This window comes from Oncorhynchus mykiss, chromosome 11, assembly GCF_057628025.1.
Source record: "Oncorhynchus mykiss isolate SJ-2025 chromosome 11, ASM5762802v1, whole genome shotgun sequence".
Classification (NCBI taxonomy): Eukaryota; Metazoa; Chordata; class Actinopteri; order Salmoniformes; family Salmonidae; genus Oncorhynchus; species Oncorhynchus mykiss.
In genome coordinates, this window is record NC_143032.1 from 14,780,614 (window position 1) to 14,795,155 (window position 14,542).

The following is a 14,542-nucleotide window of genomic DNA, read 5'->3' on the forward strand; positions in this document are numbered from 1 at the left end:
TGACCAAAGGCTATGACAAAAATACATGGTTTTGGGAGAAGTACCGTCCCCCAAAATTAGTTTGCTAGAAGAAAAACGTCTCCGGCGTTGAAAAGAGGTCTGTCTCTCCACTCTCCCCTTCGACAGAAACATGTTGCGAAAGGGAAAAGAGCAGTAAGTCTCTCCCACTGGCAGGGAGTCTTAAGGGCTTGTGATTAATTACTCTGGAGTGAAAAAGTTGTCAGCTCTTTGTGTATGCAATAAATTAGAGGCTCCTCAGGTGAGCGCTACGTACGTGGACATCCCCACTGCGCATCTTCTTCCACGACCGCGCCTCTTTATAAAGATTATCCGGACTTGGAGCGGCACGACAACTTTTCTCCATCTCGTATTGGAGCAGCAGTGGAGTCTGTGGTGCACTATAGATTCTCTTCGCCTTGCCTTGATGTCGTTATTCAAGACAAAGCTGTTGGGTACATTTGAAGGTAAGCTCTCCATATTTTCATTGACGTCATGGCTTGGAATACCTTCAAAGTAATATTATTTTGTTTCAGAGGGTGTTTTGATTTCTTGATATCAGCATCATCATCAAGCAGAGTCGGTTATGTAAACATATTAAGTTACGCTGTGAAACTAGGCCAATGATGGAACATGCACAATAATTGGTAACGATTTACATTAGTCTGCATCACACCAAATAATGATTAAATTGCCACATATACAGTAATAGTGCTATCTTTGATAAAATTCGCATTCTTATGTCAAATTGAACTTGGAAACGCAGCCTTCTTAGGTTAAGCACACGTTGGCCTCAATATGATTATTTTTTCAGTTTTATTGCAGTAATGAAGCAACAATTAAATGCGATGATACAAATTCATCACAATCATTTTGCAATGTTGTTATGCCATGTTGATAGTGAAAATGTAGCCTAATGAATGCTTTATATGTGTAATGTAAATTGACCAATAGGCACAATTGGATACATAATTTGTTTCAATACAGACGTTCCACTAATCTTTTTCTAAACACATTAATATTTCATGGGATGTTTAGTCATACACAAGTTCAAAGTGCAAGCACATTTCCAGGCAAGGATGAAGATTTTGTATGCCTTTATTTATTTTCAGCAACCTACGTGGCCTGTTACAGATCTAATGCATTTACTCACACGAATCTACTGGTGAATAGGCCTACATTAACGTTATATTTTTTTGTAGGCAAATCTAAGATTTATTCAAAAAAATTAAATACAGATAACTTGTTTTCTTTCAATCTTGGTGTTTTCAGTTTGTTTAGGAATTAGACATCTGGAAATGTACATTCATCAACAAGACATTTGTTACCCGTCAGGTTAATAAGTGCTCCCTATGGTTGGAAGACAGACGATCCGTATGGATAGTGGAAATGGCCCAGTGACAGTTATGGATGAGAGTCCCACATCTAGCCCCAGCCCCAGTCCTGACATGCTGACCACCGACAGTCGGCGTCCAGAGGCCCTGCAGCTCTCCAGGGTGGTCCAGGCCGGTGGGCTCTGTGGCAGAGGACGGCCGGCAGCAACCAACGCAGCGCGGGAGAGGAGTCGAGTGCAGACCCTGAGAAGCGCGTTCCTGGAGTTACAGAGGACTCTGCCGTCGGTGCCACCGGACACCAAACTGTCCAAGCTCGACGTGTTGATTTTGGCCACCACGTACATTGCCCATCTGACTCAGACCTTGCAAGAGGAAGGGATGGATGAGGGAGATAGCACTAGACAAACAGAGGCCTTACGCTCGCTGAAAGGTGATGGTTACCTGCACCCTGTGAAAGTAAGTAGACCCGGCCATTACATTTAGATTGTTAATTGATTTCGAAATGACATTTGAAACGAACCTGACAAAGTGTTTCTGTGTGTAATAATTGTGTTGTGGTGCGATAATTGTATTTTCAGCTCTATTCGATATACCACATAATGGAATAAAAAATCATGATCATATAAAAATAGTAGGCTAATAATAACAACAATAATCATAATTTACATTAAATTAACATTCAAATCGAGCATAAGTCTGGTAAATCGAGCATAACTCTGGTCTAAGGCCTATGTGATGATACCCTAATCATGAACATGAGATGGTCAATCATGCAGGCATAAAATGCATTTAATAATGCACCACTTTTTATATCACACAGATCTTTAACACGAATAGGCTTCATCGTATGATTAATTATTAATTAAATGATATAGAGCGGAATTGTTATTATTGGTTATTGAAAGCACAAATTTGCACCATAAATGATGTTCAATTAAATATTTAAAGCAATATCTTACACAATTTCTCATTTCAGGTGCATTGAAATTAGTCAACTGCACTCACTAGAGGAGGTGTTCTCTTTTTATCTCAACAGAAGTGGCCGATGCGATCCAGGTTATACGTCGGAGCCAGCGGTCAGTTTCTGAACAATTCAAAACAGACAGAAAATCGAGGTGAATCATCGTCAACCTCAAGGACATAAATCTTTCCATTGCATAAGGAACTTCTCATTCAGACGACCATTAATTATGAAGACTCTTTCAGCAGAATCCACCCATGAGGACTTTTGAAATGAATAGCAGACCATGGTTCGTCGCCTGACATTATAATTTTTATTCATCAAACAATTGAAGTATCTGCTTTTGACGTTTCATATCATGTAAAGGGAGCAGTCACGAGACAGTCAACTCTTTCAATTGTAGGAAACACATTGTAAATTAATATATTATGGGATGTATGTATATAACATTTGAGAAAGCCTAAATAGTGTTTCTCTGTTGTTATTTTGGCCTTGCTCTGCTCTGTTTTCTGCAGTTATGTACTTGTTGGAGGTATTACCGTGTATACTTTTATTTTAAATTCCATGTGTTGGGTAATGATCTTTCGGGCTTGACTTGTTGGCTATGCACTTTCAGTTAAAACATTTGCACTAAATGCATGTGTGAATAACTTAACATCTGTCATGTGAAGTGGTCTGTCAGAATCTCAACAATGGTAGGAGCCTCTTCATCTCCCCTTCTTTCTTACGGGAATGGTTGTTTATGTGTTTGTTGATAATGGCTTGAGAAATAAAAAGAATGACATGTCTCCCACTCCGTAGGTTGTAAATACGTTTACTGAGATGTATTAGTTGTAAGTGAATAAACATGTTATCTCATTGAAGAAAAGCTATATATTTTAACAATCAAGAGGGATTCCATTTTATTATTTGCCTAAAAAGGAATTATGAGTAAACATTCTTTGGCAATATGACTTTTTTTTTGCATGCATGTGCTGACTCAGATAAATATATTACACTGGAAAAAAATAAATAGAAACGCCACATGTAAAGTGTTGGTCCCATGTTTCAAGAGCTGAATTAAAACATCTCAGAAATGTTCCATACTGTAACGATCTGGGTGTAGTGGGTGCGAAGTTAGGCGCAGGAAGCAGAGAGTTCAGGGTAGTGCTATTTAATGCACAGACGGCGAACATCAGCCACCCCACGAAACACAGGGCGCACACAAAACAAATGCCCCAAACACGGGGACTAAAACAGTCCAGAGAAAAACCCACGCTCGGCAACCACGTTAACCTCCAACGTGCATACAAGCAACACAAACAATCCCGCACAAAGAGCAGGCGGGCCTACTGGTTAACATAGCCCGACTAATCAGCCTACACACAAAACAGGTGAAACCAATGAACAGAAAGGGGGAAAGGATCCGTGGCAGCTAGTAAGTAGGTCGGTGACGATGACCGCCGAGCGCCACCCGAACAGGAAGGGGAGCCACCTTCGGTAGGAGTCGTGGCACATACACACAAAAATCTTAAGTTTTGTGCACACATTTGTTTACATCCCTGTTAATGAGCATTTCTCCTTTGCCAAATTAATCAAACCACCTGATATGTGTGGCATATCAAGAAGCTGATTAAACAGCATGATCATTACACAGGTGCACCTTGTGCTGAGGACAATAAAATGTGAAGTTTTGTCCAGCAGAGTTGTTGCCAAAGAACTGAATGTTAATTTCTCTGCCATAAACTGCCGCCAACATAGTTTTCGAGAATTTGTCAGTACGCCAAACCGGCCTCACAACCGCAGACCACGTGTAATCACGCCAGCCCAGGACCTCCACATCCGACTTCTTCACCTGCGGGATCGTCCCAAGTAGGTGGGCCTGGCTGCCAAGTGGGTGGGCCTATGCCCTCCAAGGCCCACCCATGGCTGCTCCCCTGCCTAGTCATGTGAAATCCATAGATTAAGGCCAAATGAACTTATTTAAATTGACTTTGAAACTGTTGCATTTTGCATTTATATTTTTGTTCAGTGTAGTTAAATATACTTTACATAATAGTTATGTCTTAGAAGGCTTCTTGATAATCATGCTTTGGTGGTTTTTATTAGACCTGTTATGTATTTTACACAAATGCACAATTTTGCAACCAAAACACACTCCTCATAAAACTTTTTTTTTTTCATGTCATGGCCATAATTATGCAATGGAATGTATCTTTATAGGCATTAAGCCTATTCATAATACAAAAGTGTGTTTTATAGTGTGACTATAGGCCACTTTTGAGATAATTCGGGCATTATGAAGTTGAAATCGAATTGACCGAGATCAATTTAGAAAGTCCACTTTTATGTCTTCAGACACCGTTACATTGTTGAAATGTGCAAATTGGAGACTTAGCCTAATAATTGAAAAGAATAACTAAAAAAACTGTCTCTCTTGATGAAACTGGGTGTATTCAGAGAGGAAGAGGCTAAGTGATGGGTTTTACTCTACCCAAATCTGTTCACGAAGTGAGGAATTTCTGTGTGGAAGTCACTGAGCGTCAAAATGATTCAACAAAACATTTCATTGGTCATTTGCTATGTGAGAATTATTTGATCGAATAGAAGTTTGGAAATGGTTAGGTTGTTATGAATGCACTGATATAAGTGGACGCAGGTATTGGAGTTGTGTCTGTTGTCTTAGAGATAAATTGAGGACTCATCACGGATATAACCAGTTTTAGCATGGACATTGCCATTGAGGGCTTCCACCATTTTAAAGTAGTCAACTGGGTGGGGATTGCTATGAGTTGGGAGCAATCAGCCAATGAAGAAGAAGAAAATGGAGATAGTGTAAATGGCACTGCCATGCTGTCACAGACGCTATGATGGCACAGATACAAAGATGAGTCCTATTCTGTTGGTCACACACCTACCTGCCCTTTCATTGGTCCCACCTGATCTCGCCGGTCACTTAACTATAACTATGTCACTATAATAGACAATCTTTGGTGCAGTGTGATTTTGGTAGGGTTACTATCTGGGATCCTTGGGGCGTCCATACCGTAACCCTAACCTTACTTTCTACTTTTCCTAAATCTAAACCCGTTCAATTTCAACCGGGAAACGTCAGACATGGGAAGTCCCAAGGTTTAGTGCCTGTGTGACGTAAGCTCAGACTGCGCATGTCAATAAAGACAAACTGGAAGTCCTTTTCTCTCTCTCTCTGGAAGAAGAACGGAGGAGGACGCATGGAGTCTACGTGCGCTCTCACCAAGATTACTTTTATGACAAATACTTGTTGAAATCCCCGTTTATTCAACCGGTAGGTAGCTAATAACATTAGCTAGTCGGCTTTATTTAATAATAATGCAAATCGGTGTTTTAACTAGTGCGATTTATTTTTTTAAACGCTGGCTTAGGTTAGTCCTGTTAGCTAGCTTGAACTTCAGTGCAATGTTAGCGGCGTAGAAATTCAGATTTTTCAGCCCTTAATGGTTTCAAAATAATTTCTTAAATACAATTTGTATGGTTGTATGCTTATCATGGTTAGTAGCTGTTAGTTAAACGAACCGATTCTGCCTGGCTCCCAGTGCTCGAGGGCCACACATCCAATGCATGCCGCTGACCACGTGTTCATTGACCGCAAGAGTTTGCAGGCCCCTCAATGTAGCTAGGCCAGGCAAAACATACTGTTAAAGTATGAATACTGGCTGTCGAACGGCATATCTCATTGTAATTTTTATTATCATTAACTAGTACTCATAGCTAGGTATTTAACCACTGATCTCCCCACGTTTATGCTCAAAATTGGCGCATACCGCACCCAGCTAACGTTCTGCAGTAATGTGTCGGTGCATGTGGGCTGGTGGTAAATCAAGCAATTAGTTATTGAAAACTTACCCAAGTTGCCGTTTGGGAGCCTACTACCAACATGTCTGGTCATGTGAATATAATGGATCCATAACTTCACATGGTCAAAGAAAGTCATGACTCGACAAACGGTGTTAGGCTATTTGGGCATAAACGTCCCCACAGTATTGTAATAAATCATACTGGCAGCTGCTTGTCCCAGATCCGATGATAAATGGTCCCTTTGGCATTTTGGCGCCTGTTAGTAACGTTGCTGTCCACCGACTCTGACCAGGGTTAACGGGTCATAGGCCGTGGTGGTCTGGGAATTGTCTTCACAATGACTTCTTTGGGATTCACGACTTTGGCCCTTCAAAGGAGTAAAGGTCTTGGTAAAAGTCGTGACCTGCTGTTGAACCTTCATAGCAGAGGCTGTAGTGTGTGCACTGGGCTCCCGAGCTGTCATGTGCCCCATGACCCGAAGTTCATCACTCATTGGCGGTCTTATTGAAGTCTTGAGTGCATTGGCTATTCCTTCAGTACAGCTTATCCATGCAATATGGAAATCAATAGCTCCACAATCCTAAAGGGCAATTACTTGGCAGTACTATTTTTTGGGATGAATTTTTGATGACGCAGAAGGTCTCACTTTTCGATCACCCACGTTACACTTAACGATCCAATGTGGTCATTTTTCTTTTTCCATCTGACCAGATTGGGGTGTGGCTGAGACCATGACTATGAATCTCAGAAATAATTTAACCTTAATTTGGCAAACCCACCAGCTGTGTAAGCTGATTTGATGTATTCTACATACATGTGTTTTTGTTTCTTGTAGTTGGATGGGGATTAATGGTTCCAGACATGCATACGGGCTTATTTTTTGCACTCAAGGTGAGTTGTTCAATTTTGATCCAAGATTTAAAAGACATCTCTTGTCCGATAGTACTGAAGTTGTGATGAGTTCTCATTTTTGCCGTTTACCCATCTGACTAAATTAGATTGCTGAGATTGTGACTAACTGAACCACCAGTATTATCACTGACCATACTTTCGTAGATCTGATTGACTATTCTTGATGCAAAGTTAATTGTTCCCCCCCTCCCCTCACAGGTTGTCTTTTAGGGATCGATGGTGCTGGATGCATTACTGTGGTACCGAGGTGAGTCCATTCCTAACTATAAGCTGTGCTCTGCTAGTCGGCTGTTTTGCTGGTACTGTGATGACTTCACACTTTGCCGTTTACCCATCTGACTAAATTGGTGTGTTGAGACTGTGACTAACTGAACCATCAGCATTATTTTAAGGAGATAATACAATTTCCAAACCATCATCTCTCAATTGGAGACCAATGATCATCAGGATAACAATTTGTTTTTCTCCCACAGACTTGGACTGGCAGGGTGCTGAAGATGCTGTAGGACACATATGTCAGAGTCAAGGCCCGCGGGCCACATCCGGCCCGCAAGAAGGTTTTTTACGGCCCCTGGGATGATCTTGATTTATTATTAGAACCGGCCCGCAGCAAGCCGGCAGCCCGCAGATCTTTTACACGCACCAATACTACATTTCCCACAATGCAAAGGTGACGCACCGAGCAGTAGGCTGCTTCATTTCAATATTTATTGGCACAGCAGTCGTCAGCATCACAGTAAAATTTAACTTTCAGATACCCATCAAAAATGGCAAAACGGAAGGTGGATACTGAGAACCGGGGGTTTCAAACAAGGTGGGAGTCGGAGTATATGTTCACGAAGGTAGCTGGAAAACCTGTGTGTCTTCTGTGTGGAGAAAGTGTGGCGGTACTGAAAGTATAATCTGAGACGACATTATGAAACGAAACACGCGGACAAAAACAAGAATATGGACATGGAACCAAGGCTACAAAAGGCCAGTTTTATTTTGGCAGAAGAGATCGCTAAATCAGCCCGGCCATTTACGGAGGGGGATTTCATCAAAAACTGCATGATTAAAGTTTGTGACGAAGTTTGCCCAGAAAAAAGGCAACTCTTTTTAAATGTGAGTCTGAGCAGAAACACCATTGCCGAGAGAGTAGACCAGTTGTCCATCAATCTAAAAGAGCAGCTTGTGAAAAAGGGAAAAGATTTTATTGCATATTCCTTGGCTGTGGATGAGAGCACCGACATTTCTGACATTGCCCAGTTGTCAATTTTCATCCGCGGAGTGGACTCCAACCTAAGCGTGACAGAGGAGTTTTTGGCTTTACGTCCTATGCATGGCACAACTACGGGGCATGATTTGTATGAAGAGGTGTCAAGATGTGTAAATGAGATGGAGCTGCCTTGGGAAAAACTCGTGGGTTTGACAACCGACGGAGCACCTGCGATGTGTGGACACAGGAGCGGACTGGTGGCGAAGATACGGGAAAAGATGCAAGAGGAAAACGCGACAGGTGAGCTGACAGCTTATCATTGTATCATACACCAGGAAGCGTTGTGCGGTAAAGCCTTGAAAATGGAGCATGTAATGAGCATCATCACGCGCACAGTTAACTTTATCAGAGCCAAAGGTTTGAATCACCGCCAGTTCAAGGCATTTCTGACGGAGTTAGAAACGGAGCATGGTGATTTGCCTTATCACACAGAGGTGCGATGGCTAAGCCAGGGAAAGGTGCTTCAAAGATGTTTCGAGCTTCGTGAGGAGATTTGTCTGTTCTTGGACAGCAAAGGGAAAGACACAACACAACTCCGAGACGAAATGTTTCTGTGTGAAATGGCTTTTCTGTGTGACATTACGAGTCATCTGAATGCAATAAACTTGCAGCTGCAGGGTCGGGATCGTGTCATCTCTGATATGTACAGTACAGTGAAGGCATTTAAAACCAAACTGACTCTGTGGGAGACGCAGATGCGGAAAGAAAATTTGAGCCACTTTCCCAGCTGCCAGACCATGAAAGAGAAGCTCTCTACCAGTGCGTTCCCGAGCACACAGTTGGCTGATAAAATAGGTATGCTTGCCGCTGACTTTCGACGCCGATTTGCTGACTTTGAAGCACAAAAAAGCAGGTTGGAACTGCTCGGTAACCCATTTGCTGTTGACGTGGAAAGCTCACCACCAAACCTCCAAATGGAGTTGATTGACCTCCAATGCAATGATGCACTGAGGGCAAAATATGCGGCAGTGGGTGCTGCGGAGTTCGCCCGTTTCCTCCCCGGCACAATGCCCCAGCTGCGCATCCAGGCTGCTCAAACGTTGTCTATGTTTGGCAGCACATACCTGTGTGAACAACTGTTTTCTTTGATGAACCTGAACAAAACATCACACAGAAGTCGACTTACTGCTGAACACCTCCACTCAATTCTGAGGATTTCTTCAGCTCAGAGCCTTACCCCGAACATTGATGAACTTGTGGAAAAGATGGGACACCACCAAGTATCACCCTCAACCTCAAACAAGTGAACATTACTGTGCAATCACATATTTAGAGTTTTTACTCAGTTCAAGTTTAAAAGTTAAAATTTAATATTTGTTTTCACTGCATGTTACTTCTCCTTAAACAAAGTGTTGTTTTTGATTAATAGATTTTTGCACTTTATTTTTTTGTATTTCAATCCAATTATATTTTAAAAATATTTCAGTTGAGTGGATGATAGAAAATTGCTATTATTGTTTTTTCTTTGAAGTAAATTTAGCCCACTTTTGCTAAAATAGAAAATATAGTCTACTGATGGTGCCTTGAATACCGGTTTCTTTCATTTAATGTTCATGTTATGGGGATATTTATATAAAGGAAATTTGTCTTTTGTGTCTGTTGAAAATTAAAGATTACTGACAGAGCCATAAGAAAATATTGCTTTATTTATCTGATCATATTGTAATATATTTGTTAGGTTTTCAGTAGGTTCAATTAGGTTCACTAGACTATATGCGTCATTTAAACATTTTTCAATGAACATTCGAACAGTCCGGCCCTCGTCTTGTAGCTGATTTTTTTATTTGGCCCTCCGTCCATTTGACTTTGACACCCCTGCTGTAGGAGGATCATCTAGTCTTTTGGTGAGTTAGGCCTAACCCAGGGGCAGGCAACTGTACTCTGCCGTGGGCCTATTTATTGTGTCGGGGAGGGCAGGAATATAATTGTGTACTACAAATTGACAATGAAGCACATTGTATTTGAAAAATAAAAATGTATACCTTGATTACATTGAGACATGATCATATTTTTATTTGTGGGGAGACTCAGATTTCCTAAATTGATTGCATTTTTATCTGAATTCCCAGTAATTTGTGCTGTACATTTTGGGGTGCTGCCTGTTGCTGACCCTTGGCCTATACCCTTTCTCCACTGACATTATACAACTAGCCCAATTGAGTTGGCTGTTTGAAATCTGTTTTCCCTTTGGATAATGTTGATACTGGAGTTGTGATGAGTTCTCATTTTTGCCGTTTACCCATCAGACTTAATTGGGGTGCTGAGAATGTGATGAACTGAACTACCAGTGTATTCGGACATATTTTACATTACATCTATCAAATGACATTAATTTGAACATGTGTTCTTTCCTAGATTTGATTGGCTAGCATGTGGACTGGAGACTCTGAAGAAGTAAATCTTGCCCCGTGGTGAGTTTCCTCCTGAGGGCCAAACCTGATGTGTACGTCTTGGCGAAAGTGCATGCAACTGGAGTTGTGATGAGTTCTACATTTTGCCGTTTACCCATCAGACTTAATTGGGGTGCTGACAATGTGATGAACTGAACTATCAGTATAATCTCTTGAATATTTTGCCTAATTACAATCAAATGATATGCTAATAGACTGTTCTTCGATCCTAGATTGATGGCCCAGTATGTGGAGTATGAAGAGCTATCTCAACCCTATGGTGAGTTTGTCTGAGGGCTAAACATCACTAATAAACTGTTTTCCTCGGGTCTGTTCTGCTACTGGAGTTGTGATGACTTCACACTTTTGCCGTTTACCCATCTGACTAAATTGGGGTGTTGAGACTGTGACTAACTGAACCACCAGCATGATCATTGATCATTTAATAGCTGAACCTGCAATCCCTGACTAAAAATGATGTTTACTGAGACTTGTTTTAATTTTTTTATTATTTTGTAGGTTTGTTGGACCTGCAGTAGATGAGTGTCTTATGGTGAGTTCCTTCCTGGTTTGAGGTGTCCACTTTGACCTGTTCTGACACGCTTCTGCTGCTTTACCCTCCTGAAAAGCCATTAATCTGAATTACCAGCACTATAAACTATTGTAGAACGTTAAAGTAGTTGTTGCCAGCAAGTCTCTTTAATTTAACTTTTTATTTATCTAGGCATTAGTCTTAATAATTACAGTTGATTATCAATTAAGAAACTGGTAATTTACTTTTGGTGTGTTTGACTATTGACACAATCCAAGGTTTGGATGGTGGCTCATGTACTCAAAAGTTGACCCTTGACACCAATATCCTTTGCCCTTCAAAACGTTCTTGCCTGGCAAAAAAACCAACCTTGGTCTCAATGTGACCATGTCTAAATAAAGTCAAATGATTTTTTTGCTGTGATTTTTATTCTGCCCTGTTCATTATGTTAATAAACTTTTATAGTACATTGTGTTCTTCTGGCCTCATTGAAATGGTGTTTAAGTACTAAATACAATATTACCTTGACATTCTATTGTAAGCTACTTGTTACCCAGAATAAACCCTAATCTTTGCACTGAACCATACCTAATGGAAGTTTACCATGCTCTGGTCCTACTCAGTGATGTAGCTGGCTGTGTAGGTGTCTACTAAAGCTGCTCCTGTGGAGCGCCTCCAGGTCACAGGGAAACACTGTTTACAGCTGCACTAGGGTCCGATTAAGACGCTGGTGCGACATGGCTCGGAAATATTTACCGCTACAGTTTCTTGTCCATCCTGAATTGTTGCTGAAGCCAAAGTAGAGGGGACCTGAAGGCATCTCGTCTATTCTCCGGCTGGGTTTGTTTGGGCGGCAGCCTGTGGGAGCAATTAACTGCTTCCTCTGGAAAGAGTAAATAGTCTTCCCTTCCTGTTTTTCCTACATAAAGCACACACCTAAATACACAGTTGGCTCAGAGATTTGATATTTCTGCAGTCCGGAATACATTGCCAGTAGAACTCAGCACTGGCAAAGACGATATGATAAAAGGCTTCAAATTGCTCACATGGAATGGCATTGTTTCAGAATCACCACATCGGACAGCACAATAGGGACACTCATTGGGGGCACATTTATCAAGTGATGCAGTACATTTGAAATCATAATGTAAATTGAACATTAATGAACACAGTGAAAGCCAACAATGACCAAACGCTGTTCCCAGCACTACACTGTCAGTCCTGGGGGTCTTGTTTGAGGGGGCTGAAACTGGATGGGAAAGGACATCTGTTTGTCAGCATCCACTCTACACGTTGTGTATCACAGGTGGGGCCATAATGTTTCTTCATTGTTTTGACAACACATCAGCTAGAGTTGAATAAGACTGGCTCCCAGGCTACAAAGTAAGCAGGGCTCAGCACCTGACATCGTGTCCTTGCAGCATGGATGTTGGGGCATACGTCTCACCCCATGGCCAGCCAGGCCCAGGCTGTACGTCATCAACCTAAAGGCCAAATCAAACAAAATGCGAACAAGCATTGCTATGTGTAGATGCAAGGAAAAAAAACTTGCTAATTTGAAGCGCGTGATGCTCTGTGCCTTTCTGTCATTCACTACCGTGCATTCTGATCCCAGTGTGTACAGGCGTGTTCCGTTTACAAGGGAACCATAACACTCAGGGGGGGTTGTCTTGCTGTCACCTGATTATTTGAGGAACATGCAAGTTACCTACACGTCTAAGAACAACACAGGAACGAGGCCCTCAGAACAAAGATCTCACTGTGTGCATCGTGCGACTCAACTAATGACGGTTTCTTACACTTATTAACATATATGTTTAGTAACGTGAGCTCGTTGTGTTGAATTCCTCCAGAAGACTATGTCAACAGAATATGTAAATACTGGCACTGAGAATCACTGCTCTCTCGGGGGTAATGGCTGGACAATGTTATTGGAGGGGACAGGAACACCTAATCTCTCACCCAGGGGCACTACTGCATGGCTGGCTACTCAAACGTCTGTTTATTTTCACCACTTCCCCCACTGGGGTTGGGCTCCAAAATGGTTTGTTTTCAAAAAGGAAGAGAATATTCATAAACGTCTTAGTAACCTTTTCTAAGGAGATAATCGAAGTCACATCTATTGAAAAGAAAATCATGACTTGCAATACAAATCAAATGTTAAGAAAATATTTAATAAATAAACAAGTGTCAACAACAAAAAAGTAGAACAATAAAGATGCTATATACAGGGGGTACCGGTACCAAGTCAATGTGCAGAGGTACAGGTTAGTCAAGGTCATTTGTACATGTAGGTAAGGGTAAAGTGACTGCATAGATAAACAGCGAGTAACAGCAGTGTAAAAACAAGGCGGGGGGGGGGGGGGGGGGTCAATGTCAACTTTGGGGCTTTCCTTTGACACCGTCTGGTATATAGGTCCTGGATGGCAGGAAGCTTGGCCCCAGTGATGTACTGGGCTGTACGTGCACATTACAAAATGTTTGGGCAAAATGACCATTATGATACATTTACCAGAATGTGAACCTACCTCTGAGAAACAGGGTGACAGACTGGTACCTGAGGGCCTGGGAGGATGGACTTTCAGGACATCCAGTGCTTTGACATGGATAAGCTCTACCAGATGCTTGTCGGTTTCAAAACCGTATTATATTTAAACAACAGCTACATGTAAGCATGGCATGTGAGGCTACTTCATCAGATATCATTCAGGGACAGAGCCAATTAGTGGCGTCATTCTCACCTCCCAGCACATGGAACCACGGGGAAACTCAGAGATCCAGGGTGTCCTCAGGGAACGGAGGGAGGTGTGTAAACTTCAGGATCACATTCGCCTGACTGTGTGTATTTTCTCTACGAGGGAGAGACAACAAATCTCATGGGGAGTGACACAAAACGTCAATTTGGATATGTTCCAAATTCAAGATTTGAATAGGAGATGTTTTGGACTTACTGACTGAGATAGTGCCGTAGCTTTGAGGGGTCACAGAGCACAGTCACCCAAACCTAGGATCCAGTTCCATTAGGTCTGAAGGGTTCACACTGATACAGAACAGATACACAGTCTCACTCTGCTAGGGATCTGAAGGGAATATGAATTTGGGTGATATTAGTTGACTTTATAATATATAGCTAAATCAAATTGGACAGATATAACCATCAGTTATTTATCATAAGAGCTTCCTGTCATCTATGAAGGTCGGCTTCTCACGTCACCACAATCCTGTGGATACAGGGTTGCCTAGGTTACCCCCTCTGGACCACATGACGCAATCCCAGTAGCTACACTGACAGCTCATTGAAAGCTCTTGATGGCTAGCCTACCACTAAACTTACGTTGAATG

At 41.7% G+C, this 14,542-nt stretch overlaps 1 protein-coding gene and 2 long non-coding RNA genes across 3 annotated transcripts; 2 read left to right on the top strand and 1 right to left on the bottom strand.

Annotated features, from left to right (window-relative positions):
• Window positions 1-1,261: 1,261 nt before the first annotated feature.
• LOC110535321 (transcription factor 24-like) lies at window positions 1,262-2,585 on the top strand. Its single transcript, XM_021620247.3, has 2 exons — window positions 1,262-1,787; window positions 2,368-2,585. Exons 1-2 carry the CDS (start codon window positions 1,350-1,352, stop codon window positions 2,473-2,475), a joined length of 546 nt encoding a protein of 181 aa, XP_021475922.1. The 5' UTR covers window positions 1,262-1,349; the 3' UTR covers window positions 2,476-2,585.
• Window positions 2,586-5,390: 2,805 nt separating this feature from the next.
• On the top strand, window positions 5,391-11,669 carry LOC149979503 (uncharacterized). Its single transcript, XR_016484383.1, has 7 exons — window positions 5,391-5,578; window positions 6,944-6,999; window positions 7,219-7,267; window positions 7,494-7,690; window positions 10,634-10,689; window positions 10,902-10,948; window positions 11,188-11,669. It is a non-coding gene; the product is annotated as an uncharacterized LOC149979503 (long non-coding RNA).
• A 632-nt stretch (window positions 11,670-12,301) lies between these two features.
• Window positions 12,302-14,280, bottom strand: LOC149979504 (uncharacterized). The gene is made up of 2 exons (XR_016484384.1): window positions 14,152-14,280; window positions 12,302-14,051 (listed from the first exon to the last, which is right to left on the bottom strand). It is a non-coding gene; the product is annotated as an uncharacterized LOC149979504 (long non-coding RNA).
• Window positions 14,281-14,542: the final 262 nt, after the last annotated feature.